At 38.3% G+C, this 23,368-nt stretch overlaps 2 protein-coding genes across 8 annotated transcripts; one reads left to right on the forward strand and one right to left on the reverse strand.

Moving 5' to 3' along the window:
* Positions 1-2,572: 2,572 nt before the first annotated feature.
* Positions 2,573-3,138, forward strand: LOC131371102 (corticoliberin). The gene has a single exon (XM_058418862.1). It carries the CDS (start codon positions 2,604-2,606, stop codon positions 3,096-3,098), a length of 495 nt encoding a protein of 164 aa, XP_058274845.1. The 5' UTR covers positions 2,573-2,603; the 3' UTR covers positions 3,099-3,138.
* Positions 3,139-3,272: 134 nt separating this feature from the next.
* trim55a (tripartite motif containing 55a) lies at positions 3,273-22,376 on the reverse strand. 7 transcript variants are annotated; one of them, XM_058417957.1, is made up of 12 exons: positions 22,008-22,334; positions 18,286-18,378; positions 18,106-18,169; positions 16,417-16,589; positions 11,909-12,092; positions 9,250-9,345; positions 8,427-8,572; positions 7,949-8,036; positions 6,756-6,778; positions 6,547-6,671; positions 4,869-5,218; positions 3,273-3,620 (listed from the first exon to the last, which is right to left on the reverse strand). In XM_058417957.1, exons 3-12 carry the CDS (start codon positions 18,145-18,147, stop codon positions 3,525-3,527), a joined length of 1,323 nt encoding a protein of 440 aa, XP_058273940.1. In that variant the 5' UTR covers positions 18,148-18,169; positions 18,286-18,378; positions 22,008-22,334; the 3' UTR covers positions 3,273-3,524. The 7 variants fall into 7 exon arrangements, with proteins under 7 accessions (XP_058273940.1, XP_058273938.1, XP_058273941.1 ...); XM_058417955.1 differs by lacking the exons at positions 18,106-18,169; positions 18,286-18,378 and having other exon boundaries at positions 22,008-22,140; positions 22,259-22,370; XM_058417958.1 differs by lacking the exon at positions 18,106-18,169 and having other exon boundaries at positions 22,008-22,333.
* Between the last annotated feature and the right edge of the window lie 992 nt (positions 22,377-23,368).

Below are 23,368 nucleotides of genomic sequence, written 5' to 3' on the forward strand. Positions count from 1 at the left end.
AGATTGGACATCCCTGCTTTAGCGCATGCTTTGGTTAAAGCTAAGATTGGCCTTAGCTTTACTTCCACATCAACAACCTACCAACAATTCCTTCATGATGTAAGCAGTCACTATATGTCCAGAAACCAACTCAAGGCAAATTTTTAAAAAATTATACATTTAAATTATACCTATAGACTGCCACTTCAGCATTTCTATAAAATGTTGCTGTACTTTGTATTTTCTTATTTTTCACCTTTCTTCTAAGTAATCATTTTATTTCATGGTAAAAACATTTTGCAAAAATATGTATTATTATATACATTTTATGTATCAGGTTTATTGTTATCCAAACATACACAAAATTATTTTACAGAAAAATGAATAAAGCGAAGCTAACTGTCAGGGAACAATGGTCATGTTTCTGTTTCTTATAAACCCTATGAAGCTTGAAATTCAAGGAGACGCATTATTTCCATGCAGTATTTCAAATACTTATACCTAATAGCTAATACAAGTATGTGCTTAAGTATACGTTCAGGGTGATCTTTGGTGGTCTCACAACTACAACTGTTTCAGGGTCGTCCTCCAACTGGGCAAGCTGAACCTGCTGTCATCCCTGGAAGGTCTTCAGTTGTTCTTTATTGTAGGGGTCTCTTCCAAACATTTTTAAGCCTGCCCTCACTTGATGATGCTTTGCTCCCATACCTTAGATCCATATCTAATTATACCTCTCCATTTCTAGTCTATGACTGTTTCATGCTGTTCTGAAAGTGTCCAGTCAGGTATGCTTGGTGAAGGAAATATTGATGGTTGTCATTGTCTGAATCTAAAATGAGTACTGAATAATGCTATTAAAATGATTGTTTTTAAAGTGTAATTCAGGAGAGGGGTACAAAAGAATTTTTAAAACATTAGAAGTACACTGTGTCATCAATAAGTGGATTAAATGGGGTGCCACAGAGACACTGAATCAATCATAGGATTACATAATAGATCAGGAGAGGGGTACATTATCGAAAAAAAATAAAAAATTAGGCACTAAGAAAAAATTATTTCTCCAAAGTTAAGGAAATGGGAAGATATACACTTCTTGTTATCATACTGGTCACTCCCTGAATGTGACAGGAAACTGTTGTATTCTGGGTTATAGGGTAGGTAATATTGTTATATAATGTTATATGGCTTGATGAGACTAATGCATTTTGGGCACATTTCTAAAATAAATATTTTTGGTGTAATAACAAGACAAATTATCACCAAAAGAACATGACAGCAATAAGGAACCAAGGTGGTGGCATGGATTGGGCCTGTTTCTCTTCATCTGGTCCTGAGTCAAAAATGAAGGAATCATGGACAGTTCCAAATACCAACCTATTTTAGCTCATATCTAAATACCTAAATTGTGGAAAGGTTTGTAGAGGGCTGTGCAAGTCAATCCAGTCAATGAACTCTAATACTCTAATACTAACACACACACACACACACACACACACTCTGAGACATTCACAAACCACCACCCTGCAAATTCACATTCATTCACATTTGTTGTGCTTAACTTTAACCCTGTTTGCTGGTCACCTAACCTCTGTCGTTTTTGTGTGACCTTGATTTGTTTATTTGATTTGATTTGTTGTGGTGGTATTTGTTGAAGTCAAAATACATTCTGACTACATTTCAAAGATTATTGTTTTTTAACTTTAAAATTCTTTCTCCTTCTTGTAGTCTATAGAACAGCCAATGCATTTTGTACTCTATATGTGAAAAACACTTGAGAAAAGCTGTGTATCTGTACTTTATATCTTTCTGACTTTTGAGTTTTTGAGCGATAATATATAAAAACCTAAACACTATTAAACAACAACAACAACAACAACAAATAATAATAATAATAATAATAATAATAATAATTATTATTATTATTATTATTATTATAAATAAACAACTAGTACAAACATAACAGAAGAGAAATCAGTATGTAAAGAAGTTTTGATTAAATACAATTCTCATAGTAAAATATAAATATAAGGGATAAACGGCTTTCCATACCATTGAACGCGAGTCCTAAGTCTTATTGAGCTGTGCTGGGGCGTGAGCACGGTAAAGTTAAGCACTCCTCTCCGCTATAAATTTGATGGAAGCTCATGTTGCAGGGACTCGTGTCTGCTTGTGAGATTGTGAGAAGCAGGTAAAGGAAACACCTCTTACACGTTTGCGGATAGGGTTACTGTTAGGACTCTGTTGTTTTATTTACCAGGTTTGAAGCTTATTAGAGGTTATGCAATTTTTAATTTTTAATGATAGTAGTCTACTACTATAGGTAGAAATTTATCCGAATTATTATTTTTAACAGAAATATGAATATGCCGTTTATTCATTGCAAAATATTTTAACTGGTCTAGATAAATATAGCCTATTTGTTAGTTAAAACTGAAATAAAAGCAGTTTGACTTTCCAAATCACAATTACTGTACATGCCAAGCGCACAAGAGTAAAAGTTGTTGAGTTTTGCTTAAGTCCCGCTTTATTTCCTTCCTGATAAATCATGCTTGGGCAGGTGAATAACATTTTTTTATTTTTCAGTGATTGCATTTACATTTACAGCTCGCCGACAATCCCCCTAAATGAAGCGTTTGTACCTGCTGTTTGTGTTGGTGGCGGGGCTCAGCACCTTCATTCCGCGAAACGAATGCAAAGCTATGGCCAGTGTCAAGAATGAGCGAGCTGGATATAGACTAACGGAACGGCAGCGACCCATTCTACCGATCCTCATGCGACTGGGAGAAGAATACTTCATCAGGTTGGATGACCCAAAGCAGAGTACGCGCTCTTCTGAACAAAGCTCTCTGCCACGAGGGACCACCGTTAACCGCGCGCTCCAGCTGCAGCTCACACAGAGGCTGTTACAGGAAGAGGTCAATGAACTTGGTAACGTTTTACCGGACAACTTCATCCAGCTGCCGGACTCGGAGGAGAGGAAGCGTCGGGGCGACGAACCACCAATCTCCCTGGATCTGACATTTCACCTGTTGCGCGAAGTGCTGGAGATGGCGCGGGCTGAACAATTAGCTCAACAGGCAAGCAACAACCGAAAAATGATGGAGTTTTTTGGAAAGTAAAAGTTACATGTTATTTCTAAATGATAATGTCCATCCTAATGATTTGTCAGACATCTTTTCATACTGTTCAATCGTTCATTGTGCTAATTTTGTATTGTTGCGATGCATTATTGCAGTGGTTACACGGGAAGTTGTGTTATAAAATAAACAGTAGAGAAATTTATATTCATATTCTTTTATTCCACACTCACCCCTTTACTGAGCAGTTATCACATTAATTACTGTGAATTATATATTTTTAGTATTATTCTGTGTCCAATACATTGTCCCAGTGCTGGAGTCTGAAATGGAGAGTGGAGAATATATTCTCTATGGCTTGTGTGTGTATAAATAACACACACACACACAAAACGTCATGTTGTTTCAGCTGAATGTCTGTTAAAAATACATAAATTGGGATAAATTTCCCCATTAAGTACAGAATTTTTATTTGGGTGTATTGAGCCAGGAAAAGGAGAAAACATGGCGTGGACCATCTGAGCTTTGATTGGCAATTCCTCCTGCACTAGGGTTGGTGGATCCCTGAGAGAGAGAGAGAGAGAGAGAGAGAGAGAGAGAGAGAGATGGGAAAAACTGGAATTGAGAAGATAGGTATGTAGCTATAACTGAGCAAGACATTTTATATACAGTTGGATGAACAATTGAGAAAATATTCTCACAGAGACGCTACCTCTTTAGTTGCAGCATTTCTGATATTTGGGTATAAACAGAATATTTAGAATATTTTAGAAAAACAGAAAAAAAAATGTTGAATATGTTGAATGAATGTTGAAAAAATTTTGAAATTAATGTAAATAATTTGTATGTTCTCAATGTATATTATACTTTTTCCTCAAGTTGTTGTCAATAATATATTTCAGAAGAGAATGCAAAATATGAATAAATAAAAAATATTAATATTGCTTGACAGGAGTAAAACCTGATGTGGTCTTCTGCTGTGATAGCACATCCACCGCAAGGTTTTTGTGTTCTGCATTCTGAGATGCTTTTCAGCTGACCATGGTTGTAGAGTGTGTTTATCTGGTCATTCTCCTCTGATCTCTCTCATCAACAAGATATTTCAGCCTGCAGACCTTACTTACACAGGATGGTTTTCTTCCATCATTCTGTGTAATTTCTAGAGCCTGTTAAGTGTCAAAATCCCGGGTCACCAGAGCAATTTTTGAAATACTCAACCACTAGGCACGAATATACAGTCCATTGTTAAAGTCACAGAGATCACACTTTAACCAGATGTTTGATTTGCACGACTGCCACCCAGGTGCTGAAGGAATAGCATCACTTCAGCACCACTGTTGTGGACCAAGCGTGTGCCACATGCAAGGTGGGATGGAGAGTGAAAAAAGCACTTTTTCTCACTAGCTGTGTGTCTGTTCTGCTGTCACAGGCTATACTATATACTCTATCTCTGCTCTCAGAGTGCTATACTATATACAGTATCTATGTATATATTTGAATTTATGAATACCATTCATAATTCATGCAGAATTAATACAAAAAATGTATCAATTTAATTCATATATACTCCACAGTCATAAAGAACTGATTGGAGACTTCATGAATGTGCAGAATGTCCAGAATCTCTCTATCTCACACATACTATTCATAAGTACGTCATAATGAAGGTGATGAAACATTGTGTGACACCTATAATCAGACAGCATAACAAAGAATATAGATCTAATCATTAGTCTCAATTAATTTTCCCTGTTATATGCAGTACATTTGCTTGTGTGTATTGAAATTATGTGTAGTGTTGAACTGGTTTACCTCTGTTGCTGTATTTTCTGGCATGCTGGGGTCTGTGCTTGGAGTGGGTGTGACTGAGGATGTACTCTGTGACATGCTAGTGGTTTTTGTTTGGACAGTAGTGGAAGTAGTTGTTGGTGTGTTTTGCGTTGAACTGGAGTCCACTGTCTGTGCAGCACTTTGAGCAGCAGTCAGTTGAGATATGCTATCCACAACTGGCTGGGTGTCTGAATTCAGGACAGGATTTTGCTTGACAGAGGAAGTCTTAAATCCTTCAGACCCCTGAGTCCAGCCACTGACCCCTGTATCATTAACCACTTCATTTTCATGATCCTCTGCCTCATCATGAATATCACCAGCTCCATCATCATCTGCAGACCACAAAGTGTTAATTCAAAATCTAATCACACTTAAACACCTTCTTAAACACCCCCTACATCATACAAAAAACAAACATACACACACACACACACACACATGAGCTGAAGACAAAATTCTTCCAATCACTGTTTTTTATGAGGAGGTTACTGTGATATATTGCGTTCTGAACAATTTCTTGATGCATCATACTTATATGATGACAAACAAATATGGTCTTTAATGGTCTTTATATGCATATGGGAAGTTTCAGTCTGATTTTACTGCTCTGGACATTTTTGCAGAATCACTGTAAGTATAAAATAAATTCCATGAACCCACAGCAAACATATTTTTGTGAATTATTCAAACCCACTTAATGTTCAAAATACACAATGTAGCTAATTTTATTTTTAATAATTAAGTGTTATTTTCTAACTTCTTATACTGGAAAATGGTGGGATTACTGATGGGTCTTCAAGGAGGTTTTGCCAATTGTCCCTGCTATCTTTGTTTTTGGGAAAGCAGAGAAACCAAAGTGTGCTACCAAAGGAGTGATTGGACACAGCGAACTGTGGGGAAGAACAACATCAGATGGAAGTGGACCCCCAGAGGGTGCTGATGCCACTATCTTCAAGCAACTTTAAGACATTTTTTCCTAAGCTTTCTGAAGCAAAATTCAAAAGTCATTTTCTATACTTTTAAAGCATAAGCAATTAGTATTTGCTTAAGCAAACACTTCCTACCCAGGAACAGAAACTGTTGTTGTGGTGTTAATACAGTAATATTGTAGGTATGTGATGGAGCCTTAGAGATAAACAGAACACATTAAGCTGACATTATTTATAGGTCAATATGGTTATTTTTTTAAGTAACCAGTCAAACTGGATAATAACTATAAGCACCTAGTAATAAATATAACTTAGATTTGAGTGAACTTTCACCATTGTAAAAAAAAAAAAAATCTAATTTGTAGTTAGTTTAGTGTGTACTACTATCATACTATTGAAGGATCACAAGGCAAATAAGAAAGCTTTTTTTCATTCACATTTGTTTGTGACACATCAAGGCTTCTGACTAAAACAACTGTAAGTGTAACTGGTGTAACATTATGTTACACTATTATGTCATCTGAAGGAAATCTTCACTTTCCTTCCTATAGAATATGGATATAACTGAATAAAAGTGCATTATTCAGAATGAACAGATAATGTATCGTTCATATATACACATATCCAGAAATTTTCCAGTTATGCAACAAACCTTTATAATATGCTTTATATTATGTACAGTGGATTACCTTTTTAAAAAAGCACAGACTTGTACACTCACACATAATTACCTTTGGTGAAGTCAATGTTAAAGATGGCTCTCTTTTCATGCTCAAAACTGACAGTAAAATGATCCATATTTTCATAACCACGCTCCAATTTCTCCAAATGAGAGGTGTTCCTGCCATCTGATATCCTGAGGGAGAAAAAGAAACATCATAAAAGGACTGAAATTATGTAAATGATCAAAACTTTGTTATATCGTTCTGTGTTTACTCACTTTTGTAGTAGAGGCTTTGTATTCTGTTAGAAAGGGCAAGAAAGACAGACAGCATTTAGGTCAATAAATAGTTTTATTCTGGAGCACAATATGCAACTGAAGATGAAAGAGTGAACGTTCCAGCTCCAGGGGTAAAGTAAATTGTCAAGATCAAGAGTGTTGTTTGCAATATGTACTCTATGTATTTTTCCAAATTAAAAGCCCAGTACTGGGACCCAAGGCACAATCATACAACACAGAAACCAATAATTTCTATAAAAAATGTAACATACTGACTATGACTGAACCTGGACTATAGTTCTGTGTTCAGTACCATCTGACCAGGAAAGCTGATCGTGAATCTGATGGATCTCAGGGTCCCAACTCCCACTTGCAACTGGATCTTAGACATTCTGAGTGACAGACCACAAGTGCTGAGAGTATAGACAACACTGTCATCATAAAGTATGCAGATGGCACAACCATCCCATGCCTCATGAAGGGTGGGGACAAGTCAGGGCACAGGGAACTGGTCAACAACTTTCTTGTCTCTGGAGAGAAAAATGGCCTAATCCTCGATATAGACCAGCCTAAGAAAATAATATTGGACTTCAGCAGAATGCAGCCCCTACAGTCTCATAAAATATAACATAAACATAAAATGCTGTTGCTACAGTGAAAAATGCCCAGCAGTGGCATTATTTCATCAGGCTGTTAAGGAGAGAATCCTCACATATGGTATCACTGCCTGGTTTGGGGACACGACCCAGGCAGAGAGGAATTCTCTCTAAAGAGTCATACAGACTGCAGAGAACACCACTCAACATACCACCTGAGATCAGAAATGATCATCACACAGAAAGCACAGCTTTTTTTCCAGCAACAATACAGTACTTACCATTTGAGTATACAGTGTAAATAAACTGCAAAATGAATGAATAATATTTCACATTTCACATCTTATTCCATATTTTTCTTATTGTATTTTATTGCATTTTTTACTTTATAGTGTTTATTGTGTGTTTAGTCTTACAGCTCTCTTTTTTATTTATTATTACTATTTATTTAGTGCTTTTGATTTTTGTTTTTCTTATCGCTGACTGTAAAAGCTTTGAACAAAAGCTTTCTGGGTCAAGGTTTAGATTTAGCTTTTTTAACTATAGTAATGAATAGTAATAACCAGAAAAACACATTTTACAAGAGTGTATCTGGACCTGCAGGAAGATGGCCATCTCTGGTTCCTCCATGGTTTGGATTCCTGTCTCCACAAGCTTTGCACTCTTGTCCAGGTGCTCTGTGTACCTGTGCAAGTAAGAGCACCAAAAATTCAGGAGCTGATTGATTGATTGTTTGTGTGTGTGTGTGTGCGTGTGTGATCACACCCATATGTGTTTTCCCCATCCTGTTTCCCCAAAATTGAAATTTTGTAGGATGTCTTTATGCTAATGTATTAAGAATTCCCTTTTACAGTAACTAAGTGGTCTAAACCTGTTCTATAATGGCAATGCCCTTGGCAATAAAGTGAGGTCCATATCAATAAGGTTTGCTAATGTTAGAGAGTGACCTTAATAGCAAAACCTGGGCCTAATCTGGAATGTGATTTTCAGGTATATATGGAGTGATGTCAAGTGCCTATATACTTTTGTCTATATAGTGGTGTTTGTGTGTGTGTGTGTGTGTGTGTGTGTGTACCTGCGCTGTAGGCCTTTGATGTAATTAAGTTTCTCCTGCTGTTCAGAGCTGATTTTAAGTGTCAGATCTCCTTTCCTATCTTCCAGTAATGCATATAGGTGATCAAATGACTCACACACATGCATTTTCTGCTTGCGCCCATTCTCCTATGCACATGATAGACAGAAATGAATGGCATACACATTTATGGCTGCAATAAAATTTTAAAATTATATTCCTATGAGGTGGAATTACTGATTAATGTTCCAATAAATTTCTGAAAAAAGCTAACTGATAATTGCAGTGAGGTGGCTAATACAGACAATAAGATCATTATAACATCAACTATACTTAATGCCATGCATCTTCAATATATGGTACATAATCCAACCGAAATTCAGTCAAGGATATTTTATGTAAATGGGCAAATAAAGAATATCTCATTTAATAGAGAATCTACTTCACACATTTAAGGACATGTAATATACAGTGACCTGTTAAAATGCTGTTCTAGGGGTCAGGGTCAGGGGTCTGGCATATGATATAATATTGTTATTTATTCTACATTCATAACAGTTTAATGCTTTATCCACACTGATTATTGAAAATAATAACTAACATAAAGAATAATTAATAAAAACAATAACAAAGCAGAGATTTGGAGTCAAAAGTTTTAATGTTAACCTTAAGTGAAGAAAGAAATAATCTAATTCTCATGATTCCACAGTTAGACGTGTTTTTCTTCCGGGAAAATTTTTAGCTAGGGTCCTACAGACCCATGGACCAAATATAATATAATATGTCCTGAACAAACAATCTGAAACAGAGACAGACAGATACACACCTCCACAGATCTGCAGCTCTCCTCCAGCAGGCTGATGATGGCCTGAATTCTGTCATTGTTTCCCACTAACATAGCAACACCCTCTGATAACTCTGTCTAAAAAACATTACACACATGACATAAATTAAAATGAGAAAGAAATTAAATAAAATTTAAAACATAGTGGGTACACTGTTGTCATTCATGTTGCATGAACATCAATTCTCTTTACTTAGAGAAAATTTTGCTGATAGTGTAGACAGGGGTGTATCAATAACTGTTAGACCCCAGTCACAGAACCAATGAATATTACATTTTAAATCTATATTTTTAATGATTTATAAACACAAGACTGCCTTATCACAATTTTTTTTAAATATTAGGAGTGTCAACAACATAGCAACATATTAATATAATATTATATATAAAACATAATCTAAATAACTGTACTACATCCGACTCCAGCAGACCACACGGCGAGAGTTTAGAGACTGCTGCGTCTTGGTTTTCATGGATACGTGGCTCAGCGACAGAGTTCCAGACGCCATCATTTGGCTAGATGGGCTCACCTCGTATCATGCTGACAGAAATGCAGCTCTGTGTGGTAAGACTTACGGTGGTGGTGTGTGTGTTCACATCAACACAGAATGGTGCATGAACTCTGTGCTTGTTTCTAATTACTGCTCATAGCTAGTGGAGTTTGTGACTGTTAGATGCAGGCCATGTTATTTACCACGGGAATTCACCACTGATTTCATTGTCGGAGTGCACATTCCCCCCAGCGCTAATGCTAATGAGGCACTATGTGAACTCTATGGGGTTATTAGCGATCTGCAGAATGCTCACAATGCTCAGAATGCTTCAGACACTCTAAACTAGTTCGGAAGCAGGTAAAAACCTGGCCAACAGGAGCCACCTCTGCTCTTCAGGACTGCTTTGAGTGCACTGACTGGCACATGTTTAGGGAGGCTGCAACCAGTGGTGACTCCATTAACTTGGAGGAGTACACTGTATCAGTGACCAGCTACATTGGCAAGTGCGTTGATGACATGACTGTCACGAAGACCAGCACCACACTCTCCAACCTGAAGCCATGGATGACCACAAAGGTGTGTGCGCTGCTGAAGTCTAGAGACTCCGCCTTCGGAGCAGGGGACAAGACTTAAGAGCAGCAAAGGCCAAACTTCCAGGACAGTGCATACTGGTTGGCGCTATTTTGTGTTTTTTGTGTATCTGTCCTTCACTGTTTTGTTTTGTATTGTCTGTTGCACTTTGTATTGTCTGTCTTTTTGTCTTGCACTATTTGCACTAGGTTGCACATGTTGCACTTTAGGTGGCTATGACAACCTACTTTCAGTCCTTAGCTCTGTGGTGTTATGTAGCCCTTTGGTGTTTTATGTAGCACCAGGGTCCTGGATAAACATTGTTTTATTTCACTGTGTACTGTGTCAGCTATATATGGTTGGAATGACAATAAAAGCTTCTTGATTTGACTTGACTTGACATAAGCGACATGCATATATTCTTTGAATATAGTAAAAAAATGAGCAATAATCATTAATACTTAAATAACTGACACATACAAGAGGGTTTACAGCTTGATACTTCTGTTGCATCTTAAGTTGCATCTTAATTATTCCAATCAGAAGCTCAATTGGGGAAAAGGTAGGTGGAAATATTGCAGAATATAGTGACTTCAGGTGAAGGATTTCATATTCAGATGTTATGTCTATGTTGTATTTTCTTATCATTGCATGACTTGTTTTAATTACCTGAGCTTAATTTATTTCTGTCAGCTTCAGAATACGAGCATGTTTCACCAAATTCTGCTGTGGTCTGAACCTTGTGCTCAGTTCACTATATTCACTATATTTCTGGCAGTGAAACAAGCCTTTACTGAAGCTGTCAATCACTTCAGGTCTGCAAAGAAGTACAATGAATCTCTTATTTACATCCAGTAAATACCGGTACTGCAGGGAGGCTGATAAAGTCACATTTTTACAATTTCATTATAGACTGCTACTACACTGAGGTAAAAAGTATCAGAACAGTTACGATGTCTTTCGCAGGTTGCAAAGCCTGGTCTGCCCTCCTAAAACATTCTTTCTTTATTTCTTTATTCTTTCTTAATTTGACGGACAAGACCTAACCACTGTCACTTTTGATAGGGGATTGCTAACATTTGATGGCACAGCTGGTAGGCAAAAAAAGAGAACATTTTCATTTTTACAGATAGAAAAGTGAGCCTTGTACAAGTCTATTCCTACCGACAACAAATTAATATAACTATATAATGTTGTTATGATAGTATTGTGAATTATCAATATACATTTGTGGGCCCATGTTACTCAGACCCTCTAAACCCCCTGTCCAAAAAAGCCCTTTATTTTAGCCTGACTGCTACTGTCAGTAAGGCAGTGACATGCAAGTTAAATGTAGGGTTGGACAGAAGAAACTCCTAACTGATAACCGAAAATGAGTTGTGAATACCTGTCCCACATTCCACGCCCCCTCAGCCAGTACATATGCCCATTTGTGAACTGCAAATGCTTCCCCAGCTGAGGGAAGCATTGATACATACTGGCAAAAGTCATTCAATATCCAGACTCTTCCACAATAAAGTAGTGAGAAAGTAACATTTAAAAGGATAAAACAGTAAACAAGATTAAAGATGTCTTACTTTTTGGCTCTCGTAGACAGTACTGAGTGGTGCAACTTCACAGTTCTGATGAGCACCAAACACTTTGCACAAGGAGCAGGTGGGAACAGAACAGGACACACAATAGATATTAATCTTCTCATCCTCATGTACCTCACACATCATAACAGCTGGATCCTGCTGTGGCTCTGCTTTATTGCTGGTACTAAGAGAGAGAGAGAGAGAGAGAGAGAGAGAGAGAAAGAGAGAATATTATGTTCACATATTATTTGGTTTCAATATTTTTGATGATTATCACAGTAGATTTTGCATTTAGGAAATTACTAAGCTAGTACTAAGTTGTTCTAGTGGACTGCAAAATATTAGATCCCTTACATCTAAAGCACTAATTGTAAATAAAACTGATCAGAATTTTAATGTACTTTATTGAACAGAAACTTGGATACAATAAAAAAAATAGTTTAGGCTAGCCCTCTCAGATACAGCTGTATACACCACCCTCATCTATTTACCAAAAATGTTTAAGTTTTATGGAGGTGTGAGGAAATGCTGTAAAGTAAGAATGGTTTCAAATTCTATTTTAATGGTTTACTTCCAGTGAAGTAGGAAACTTCCAGAAACCAGTGGGCCCTGGTACATCCATCTACTACTTCTGTCCAGAAGTGGTCTTCATGGAGGAAATGCAGCTAAAAAGTCCAATGTGGAAACAAGGCTAAGTGACTCAACTATGCACAAAAACATAGGAACACAAATGGCAGTAAGTGCTCTGAACTGACGAAGAAATGATGGTTTGTCCCCCATGAAGACCTGATCTCAACATCATAGAGGTGTCTGGGATTACATGAAGAGACAGAAGGATTTGAAGCAGCCTACATCTACAGACGATCTGTGGTTAATTCTCCAAGATGTCTGGAATAACCTACCTACTGAGTTCCTTCAAAAACTCGAAGTGCAAGTGTACCTAGAAGAATTGATGCTGTTTTGCAGGGTAAGGGTGGTCACAGCAAATTTTGACTTGATCTGCATTTCTCTTCTGTTCATTTACTTTCCATTTTTGTTAATTGATAAAACTTCTATTTTTGAAAACATTCTTACTTTACCATATTCCTTTGCTTATACCGATCAGCCATAACCACATTATGACCACTGATAGGTGAAGTGAATAACACTGATTATCTCCTCATCATATCACCTGTTAGTGGCTGCAGCTCTCGTGGGGTGTTCCTGGTCTGCAGTGGTCAGTATCTATCAAAAGTGGTCCAAGGAAGGAATAGTGGTGAACCGGCAACAGGGACATTGGCGGCCAAGGCTCTTTGGTGCACATGGGGAGTGAAAGCTGGCCCGTGTGATCCGATCCAACAGATGAGCTACTGTTGCTCAAAATGCTAACACAGTTAATGCTCGTTCTGATAGAAAGGCGTCAGAATACACAGTACATCACAGTTTGCTGCGTATGGGGCTGCATAGCCGCAGACCCATGCTGAACCCTGTGCACCACTGAATGCGGCAACAATGGGCACGCGAGCATTAGAACTGGACCACTGAGCAATGGAAGAAGGTGGCGTGGTCTAATGAATCATGTTTTCTATTAAATCACGTGGATGGCCATGTGTGCATGTGCATTACATACCTGGGGAACACATGGCACCAGGGTGCACTATGGGAATAAGGCAAGCCGACGGAGGCAGTGTCATGCTTTGGGCAATGTTCTGCTGGGAAACCTTGGGTTCTACCATCCTAAGCAATGTTGCAGACCATGCACACCCTTTCATGGAAATGGTATGATGAATCCCTGAAGGTTGTTGCCTCTTTTAATGTGCAAAGGCACAAAGCCAAAAATGGTTCAGGAATGTTTTGATGAGCACAACAAGTTCGAGGTGTTGACTTGGCCTGCCAATTTCCCGAAATCTCAATCCAGTCGAGTATCTGTGGGATGTGCTGGACAAACAAGTCCGATCCAAGAATAAAGAAGAATAAAAGGGGGACCAACACAATATTAGGCAGGTATATATATATATACATATATATATATATATATATATATATATATGTATATATATATATATATATATATATATATATATATACATATATATATATATATATATATATATATATATATACTATATTGCCAAAAGTATTCGCTCACCTGCCTTGACTCGCATATGAACTTAAGTGACATCCCATTCCTAATCCATAGGGTTCAATATGACGTCGGTCCACCCTTTGCAGCTATAACAACTTCAACTCTTTAGGAGTGTGTTTATGGGAATTTTTGACCATTCTTCCAGAGGCGCATTTGTGAGGTCACACACTGATGTTGGACGAGAAGGCCTGGCTCTCAGTCTCCGCTCTAATTCATCCCAAAGGTGTTCTATTGGGTTGAGGTCAGGACTCTGTGCAGGCCAGTCAAGTTCATCCACACCAGACTCTGTCATCCATGTCTTTATGGACCTTGCTTTGTGCACTGGTGCACAGTCATGTTGGAAGAGGAAGAGGCCAGCTCCAAACTGTTCCCACAAAGTTGGGAGCATGGAATTGTCCAAAATGTCTTGGTATGCTGAAGCATTCAGAGTTCCTTTCACTGGAACTAAGGGGCCAAGCCCAGCTCCTGAAAAACAACCCCACACCATAATCCCCCCTCCACCAAACTTTACACTTGGCACAATGCAGTCAGACAAGTACCGTTCTCCTGGCAACCGCCAAACCCAGACTCGTCCATCAGATTGCCAGATGGAGAAGCGTGATTCGTCACTCCAGAGAACGCGTCTCCACTGCTCTAGAGTCCAGTGGTGGCGTGCTTTACACCACTGCATCCGACGCTTTGCATTGCACTTGGTGATGTATGGCTTGGATGCAGCTGCTCGGCCGTGGAAACCCATTCCATGAAGCTCTCTGCGCACTGTTCTTGAGCTAATCTGAAGGCCACATGAAGTTTGGAGGTCTGTAGCGATTGACTCTGCAGAAAGTTGGCGACCTCTTCGCAATATGTGCCTCAGCATCCGCTGACCACACTCCGTCAGACCTACCACTTCGTGGCTGAGTTGCTGTCGTTCCCAAACACTTCCACGTTCTTATAATACAGCTGACAGTTGACTGTGGAATATTTAGGAGCGAGGAAATTTCACGACTGGATTTGTTGCACAGGTGGCATCCTATCACAGTTCCACGCTGGAATTCACTGAGCTCCTGAGAGCGACCCATTCTTTCACAAATGTTTGTAAAAACAGTCTGCATGCCTAGGTGCTTGATTTTATACACCTGTGGCCATGGAAGTGATTGGAACACCTGATTCTGATTATTTGGATGGGTGAGCGAATACTTTTGGCAATATAGTGTATATATATATATATATATATATATATATATATATATATATATATATATATATATATATATATATATATTCAGCAGCCATAACATTAATACCACATGTGTAGGCCCCCCTTGTGTAGCCTTGCAAAAGAGCTCTGCCTGGCCTTGTCCAGCAGATTGCACAGACTGAGATCTGGGGAATTTGAAATTGTTGTCATGTTTTTCGAACCATTCCTGAACATTTTTTAAATCATCCTGCTGGAAGGGCACATTATCCTGTTTAAAGAGGCCCCTGCCATGGGAAATATGTTGCCATGAAGTGGTATACTTGTATGCAACAATGTATAGATGGGTGGAACATATTAAAGTAACATCATCATTAATGCCAGGACCCAATGTTTCCCAACATTACCAAGAGCATCACTTGCTTCCACTTGCTTGCTTTCTTCCGACAGTGCACCCAAATGCCATCTCTTCCTCAGGACTCCACGGTCCAGTTCTGATGCTCATGTGCCCATTGTAGGCACTTTTGGCAGCAGGCAGGGGTCAGCATGGGCACTCTGAATGGTCTGCAGCTATGCAGCAAGCTGCAAATCACTTTGTGTTCTGACACCTTTCTATATTTCTTTCACCTTTTATTAAGTTTTTCAGCAATTTGTGCTATATCTTCTGTGGGATTGGACCAGATGCACTAGCCTTTTCTCTCCATGCACATAAATGAGCCTTAGACCAATGACCCTGTTGCCAGATCACTGGTTGTCTTTCCTTGGATCACTTTAGTAGGTACTCACTACTACAACTGGAAACACCTCACAAGACATGACATTTAGATGCTCTTACCCAGTTGTCTAGCCTTTACAATTTGGGCCTTGTCAAAATCATTCAGATCCTTATGCTTGCCCCTTTTTTCCTGCTTCCATCACATTATCTTTGAGGACTGACTGTTCACCTAATCTATCTCAATCTGATAGTTGCCCTTGTAAGAAGATAATCAATGTTATGGCCCATGCAAGTGCAGCTAAATTTGAATACACCTTTTAGCTGGTGCCTAGTCAGAATTGGGTGATCCTGGGTGACAGCCCTGTTTGGCCACCCTTTGAGATGGTCCTTATGTAAGAGTAGAATTTGTTCACTGACAGGAAATCACTAAGAAACTCTCGACTGTGTTTTCTCTGGTTAGCTGGAGCTGGGTTTGTCAGAATTGACAGAAATACCTGACTGTCTCCTGTTTGTACATGTCGATTATGTTTTCAACTAGAAGGTTCCGTTGGAGTCCATAAACACCATGTCGATCTAGGACCACTTCGTGTCTGCAGGAGGGGCAGCGGAACCGGCCACCAGAACTCAAAGTAGAACCCCCACGTGTTGGCAAATAGGGATTGGAGGCCTTTACACACACACACACACACACACACACACACACACACACACACGTTAAATCATAATGTAAAAATCAGTGGTGTTTTAGAACACTAAAGGCAACATCTTATCGTTAAACATTTCTATAGACCATTACTTACATACATGTGATCATTTCTGAATGCTTTTCCAATCAGTCCTAACACATAAAATCCTTTTCTTCTAAACATGAAATTTGTACACCCTGATTTCCTTCACTCTGTTTTTCTTAAACTTATTCAGGGTTGAGTCAGCTACATCTAACCTGCTATTTCAGAAACAACAAATTTTCAGGACTGCAATTTCTTTAACTGCAAATAAGTTACATGGTTTAGACTTTTTCAAGCCCCAGTTGAAAAAAACTGCTGCTGCTTCTGTTGCTGGATACAGCAAACAACAGACACATTAGACTAAGTCCAACCCTGAATTTCTATTCAGAAAACTGATGTTTCCCAAAAGGCCATCTCCAGTAAGGAATCAGATTCAGATATGAAAACCCTAAAACTGTCAGAAACACAACAAACCTCACCTCATCTTTATGGACCATCAGAAAGCAATCTAATCTTATGAGAGACCTTTGAGGTGATGAACCCCGGAGACCGATTATGTGGTTTGTCCTTGCATTATGTTGCAAATGTAACTGAGATACCACCTAACCCAGAAAAGAGTTTAAATTTTTTTTCCTCATGGAACTCTCTTTTGAAATTAGTGACATGATCTATGTTGCCTGTTCATTTCATTATATGTCTAGAAGGGACATGCAAACATATCCTGTAGCTAGAGCCGGGCGATATGTCCTATAAATGGAATCTCAGATTTTTTGAGACAAAATTCGATTTTAAAATGATTATTTTTGGAGTTGTCTAACAAAAAAAAAAAAAAAGAATAAAACACTAGAGACTATAGGATAGATTTTTTTTTTATTTGAGTAAAAACAATATAACCAAACATACAGTATGAACTGCTTATTTGGACTAAAAGTGCAAAGTGCAAACTTACTTTCATTAACAAGTTTTCTTGTTATTTTAGAAAAACAATAATCAATACAACAACATAAAAATCTTCTTTTGGAATTAATAAAGTGCAAACTTTCACCAGTCCAAGTTCTGGTTATTCTAGCACAATAAAGTAATATAACAAAATATGAGGGATTTGTAAAGTGCAAAAGTCGCAAAACTATGGAAGCTCACTGTGCCAAACCAAAGCGAAATTGTAAAATCGATTTTTGTTTTTCAACATTGACATAAACCATAAATTCGAATTATTCAATAAAAAGGATTAATCACACAGCTCTACCTGTAGCCTGGCATAAATGTAAGCAACCATATTGCTGTGATCTGACCCAAGCTAGGAAAGTCAACCCACTCTGAAAATTCTGTCATTCATGAAGACTACAGAGCTTTTAGAGACTTGTTGAACTCTCTCAGAACAGCCGTCTAATCAAATTGAATCCTGTTCTAAGTGAAGATGATAAATGAGAGTTGGGGGTCATCTAACCCATGTACCTGTTGAAATAATCCTGTAATCAAATGAAGTATCAGGGCCATCCTTTTATGGAGGGAGCCCTACCTACAACAAATATAAGTAAATCTACAAGTAGTGGTTTACAAAGAAATTTTAAGTAAATTCAAAACAAGATGATTAATTTAAAGTAATGAAGGGTGTGACGGCAAAGCCAGACTCACCGCCAGCAAACACTTAACATGTGACTGCCGCCCAGGTGCTGAAGGGACAGCGCCACTTCAGCACCACAGTTGTAGACCAACGTGAGCATGTGGCTGCAAGACAAAGCGGAAAAATGAGTAAAAGAAGCAGCCAATCAGAGTGGCGGCAGCTATTAGGAATAGCCAGCAGTAGCAGGAATAGTAGAAAGGGGTGTAGCTCTCACAAAAAGATAATCATTCCTGGTTTCATGAGTGCTGTTCTCTCTCTTTTTTTCTGGCTTCTAGAGAAAATAGGGAATACAAGGCTACTAGAACCTGCTGTGCCAGAATGACTATCCTTGGGCCTTGTTGCTGGTCTTCTCCCATCAGAAGGTCACCATGCCTGGCCCAGCAACAATGCTTCTCTGATGCAACAATGCTTCACCAACAATGCTTCACCATTCAGTTTATGACTAATAAAAGAGCATGTTTTCACCTGCTTCTTGCTTGTTTGTGTTCATGTGTTGCTTGTCTTGTCTTTCACATATACCTAAAGTACAAGTGAATATACTGCATGAACTGGAATAACCTCAAACCTTTAGGTGGTTTCCATACAGACATTGCTCAAGATTTAGCTCATTAATCCATTAAACCCATTAAATGTTTATCTTTTTTAAATAAATATGTTATGCAGTTGGAAAGTCCCTAGGGGCTGGAAGATTATGGTAGCAAATGAGAGGTCTTGCAAAGAAAAAAACTTTTAGGTTTAGGTAACATATTGCAAAGCTATATAAAGAATGTGCATTGACTCTTGGTACTTCCATTTAACTGTCTGGCCTTTTTTCTTTGAAATAAGGTCTACTTGTACCATAACAACCATGGATTTTGAGATTATTTATTTTGCTTAACATTTTAACTTTTTTATTGATTTTGCTACTTTTGCTGGTAATTGAGCACAGCATAGTCTACTGCCATTGTCAGCAGAACTGGGAGGCCCAGGTGGACTGTCAGTCCAGGTGAGATGGTCACTAAATCCCATGGATACCGCTCTTCTTAAGGAAAAAGCGGGCTGAGCGCACGGGTCACCCTGTTTACATGAAGGTACAGTTGTCACTCCTACAGCGTTTTTCAACATTCTCATTACAGATGTACATGAGTTTCATGACTGTTTCAGAGAGGAAGGAAAGATACTGGTCTGCACATTTACAAGCTACAGTAGACAAATTCTTGTCCACATGTAAGTTATGTGTCCTGAACAATGTGAGGTCAAATCTATAACATCAATTGGTCATATTACAGTACCCAAAGATCCTTTAAACATCTGGTTATGGCCTATGTAGACATGATAAAACAAGTACACAAAATTAATGTTGGTAATCATTGACAGAAACAGAAAGTGGAACAAGCCCAGAAGGGAAGGCCCATACACAGTGGTAAAAGCTACTCCCACAGTAGTGCAGGTCGAGGGCAGTACTACTTGTTACCATTTGAATCACTGCTGAGAGGAAGATGAAGAGGAAGAGAAAGCACCAGATAAGAGGAAGAGAAAGTACCAGAGGAGGGACTGATACCAGAGCCACCAGAGCCAGTTGTGAAAGAAAAGCATGAGAGTGGCATTGAGCATGATGACATTTATGTCTGATGCCTGGTGTGTCTGATGAACATTAACCTGGGCCCAGTTGGGACTAGGGCGAGCATGGAATTGTCCAAAGTTGGTACTGTCAACTAAACTGTCCAAACAGGTAATGTCAATAAACCAGAATCCCCACCATCATAAGAAGTATGAACAAGTATGAATTTTATGGACAGGTGGCTAGGTTACAACCCCTACTCTCCAAAAGGAATATGGCAGCATGACTTAGGTTTGTAAAATTGCATCTAAACAAACCACAAATGTTCTAGAACATCCTTTGGATGGTGAGACCAAGGAAAAGATGTTTGGTCATCATGCATAGCACCATGTGGTGATACACCAAATACAGTGTATCACCACTACCTTAAACACCACATACCAGCTGTCATGCAGGGTGATGTTTGGTCTTGCTTTTTAGTCATAGGACATGGGACACTTGTCATGAACTACTACAGAAAACAAACTGTCAAATTACTGTTGCTAATGGTGGTTATTGTATTACAAGGTGTGCTTATTTTTTCCTCCATTGATTCTGAATAATGTTTTAATTTAATAATTAATAAATACAAATACTGATTTAATTTAATATGTGTTTATAGAAGTTGGTGAGGACCACACACTTGTTAAGACGCTGATAAATAAAAACACAGGGCTGAAGTTGAACTGAAACTGAACTGAAGCAGTTTCTAAAAGTTCAGTATAGATCACAAAGTTTCCAGTCTAACAGAATCTAACAGTCTTGGACAAAAGTCCTATATACAGTATATGCAGCTATATAGAATATGAATATACTAATACTCTCAGAACAGTCTTGATTCTTCCTGGCACAGATTGAGATTCAATTTTTTTTATTTTGATGTTTAAAATAGTTGCATGATTTTATGCATCATGCTGCTGCCACATTATTGGCTATTAGATGATTAGATAATAGTGTTAATGAGCAGTAACTAATAACGAGTAAGTAATAAAGTATAGGTTATTTAACATTAATAACACATGTACCTAAATTGCTTTTTCACTGGGCCTATAGTGCAAAGACCGCTGTCCTAGGTTTAGATTTTCTTCTTTCGGCTTGCCTTTCGGTACCAGATATCTCCATTTTACTTATGGCTATTGAGTGCCAAAATAATTTATTTGGCACAAATTACTTGTGCTTGAATAGAAAATTTAACTGCAAATTGTTTGGTTGCCTTTTATTAATATTTTGGTATGATCTTTGCCTATTATAAAAAAAAAACCTTTTATTCAATTCATTTAATTATTAAATGAATATTATTTCGTTGGTTTATAGCATATTACTGCTATATTATTACTATGTACACTACCAGTCAAAAGTTTGGACACACCTTCTAATTCCATGGTCTTTCCTGATGTTTATTTCTTTCTACATTGTAAAACAATGCTGAAGGCGGCCGAAATACACAATAATGTCCTTTGAACAGTTGATATTGAGATATGTCTGCTACTGATGCTCTGTAAAGCCTTCATAACGGCTCTAATCTGAGGTGCTGTTAATTGGTGATTTCTGAGGCTGGTAACTGTAAATGAACTTCTCCTCTGCAGCAGAGGTAAGTTTTGGTCTTGCTTTACTGGGATGGTCTTCATGTGAGCCAGTTTCATCATGGTGCTTGATGGGTTTTGCAAATGCACTTGACAATACTGTTCTTGCAAGAACTATTCCAGAACACCTGACCTTCGTGTCTTAAAATAACAACTGACTGTTTTTTGTTGTCATTACATATGGATTACTTAAGTCCATGTGTGTTATTTCATAGTTTTGAAATCTCCAGTATTGTTCTAGAATGTAGAAAATAAATCCCTAAACAAAAAACATTGAATTAAAAGGTGTGTCCGAACTTTTGATTGGTAGTGTATATTACTATATTATTATTACTATAGTATTACTATAGTATATTACTAGGAGCTGTTGGTCAGTTCAAAGCTTTCATGTAAATTAATGGCAGCGTTTTCCACCCAAAAGACCTTGTGAACGAAGTAAAATATTTGCACACCGGTAAAGTGAAATACAGCACCTAAGGATTGCTTAAAGTAACTTGTTAATTTAGGCAACACGACAGTGGCTCAGTGGCTTTGTAAACCACCAAACATCATGAAATAAGTGTTTCACTACCTGAAATATGTCATTGGCACACTTCCGGCAGAGGTTGTGTTGACAGGGTAAGATCACCACCGGCTTGGTGAACATCTCGAGGCAGATCGGACAGATTAGCTGCTTTTCCAGGCCGTCCATGATGTCGAGGTTTCTGGAATGGGACCGTTTCAGAGACTCGTGACTCAGGCCGAGTGAAATGCAACCAAACTGTAATTGTAAACCAAAATATAAACCTATTTCTGCAACGAAATTAAACTTGTTACTGGTACCGTGTCCCTGTTTGAGGAATGCGTCTCCCAAGCGCTGTGACTTTTCCTCCCCCTCCCCCTCCCGCCCGCGCTGTCACGGTGTGCACTCTGTTTTTAGCACACACACGGTCACTCTGTCATGACTGCATGGCCATATATGAAAAGTGAGTACTTGAGGCCAGACAAAGCGTGACATCGCCCTTCCATTTATGATCCTCCGGAGGAAGAATCGAGCTGTAAATCATGAGACAGAACTCCTTAATTATAGCTCTTAAATGTTTTTAAGGGAAAATAAACTTATAAAAGTATTCAAAACCACGAATTAAGCCTGAGTCCAGTTGTTTTTTATTGCGATTAACTACTTTTACCAGGGGCTGAAAATCGGTGAAAATTACAATCTTTGAAATGTTTCTCTTATGAATGAGTTTTGCTTTAATTACAGTAGGCCTATGCACTGGGGTTGGCATGGACCTCACACCTCATTCATTTTAAATCAAATCCCTTGGAGTGTTATTCTGAATACTTAATTCAACACAAGGGATTAGGTATGAGAAAACATCTGACCTTTTAAACAAAGCATACATGTAAATGTAAATATTCTTATATGTAAAGATATTGAATTTTACTTATTTTAATTTGACTAAATATCATATCAAAGTTGTTGTGTTGGAAGCATGAAAAATGGGCAAATATAAGGATCTGGGCCACTTTAATAAGGGCCAAATTGTGATGGGTAGATGGCTGGGTCAGTGCATCTCCAAAATGGTAAAGGGAAACACAAATTGTGAACTGATAAGGTCATGGGCATCTATGCTCTGATTTGACCCCCACAGAAGAGCTACTGTAGCATAAAATGCTGGCTAGGATAGAAAGGTGTCAGAACACATGGTGCATGACAACTCATTGCGTTTGTGGCAGACTGGACAGAGTACCTATGCTGACCTTCTCAACTGCTGAAAGGACAGTCCAAACAAGCCTAATCCATGAAGGCCACTCCATAACTGACATTTTGGTGGTGCACCATTTTTGCTTTGTGGCGTGGCATGGCATATAATCCTGCTGGAAGAGGCCACAGCCATCAAGAAATACTTTCCATGAAAGGGTGTACATGGTCTACAACAATGCTTAGGT

The sequence above is a fragment of the Hemibagrus wyckioides genome, linkage group LG20, assembly GCF_019097595.1.
Source record: "Hemibagrus wyckioides isolate EC202008001 linkage group LG20, SWU_Hwy_1.0, whole genome shotgun sequence".
Lineage (NCBI taxonomy): Eukaryota > Metazoa > Chordata > Actinopteri > Siluriformes > Bagridae > Hemibagrus > Hemibagrus wyckioides.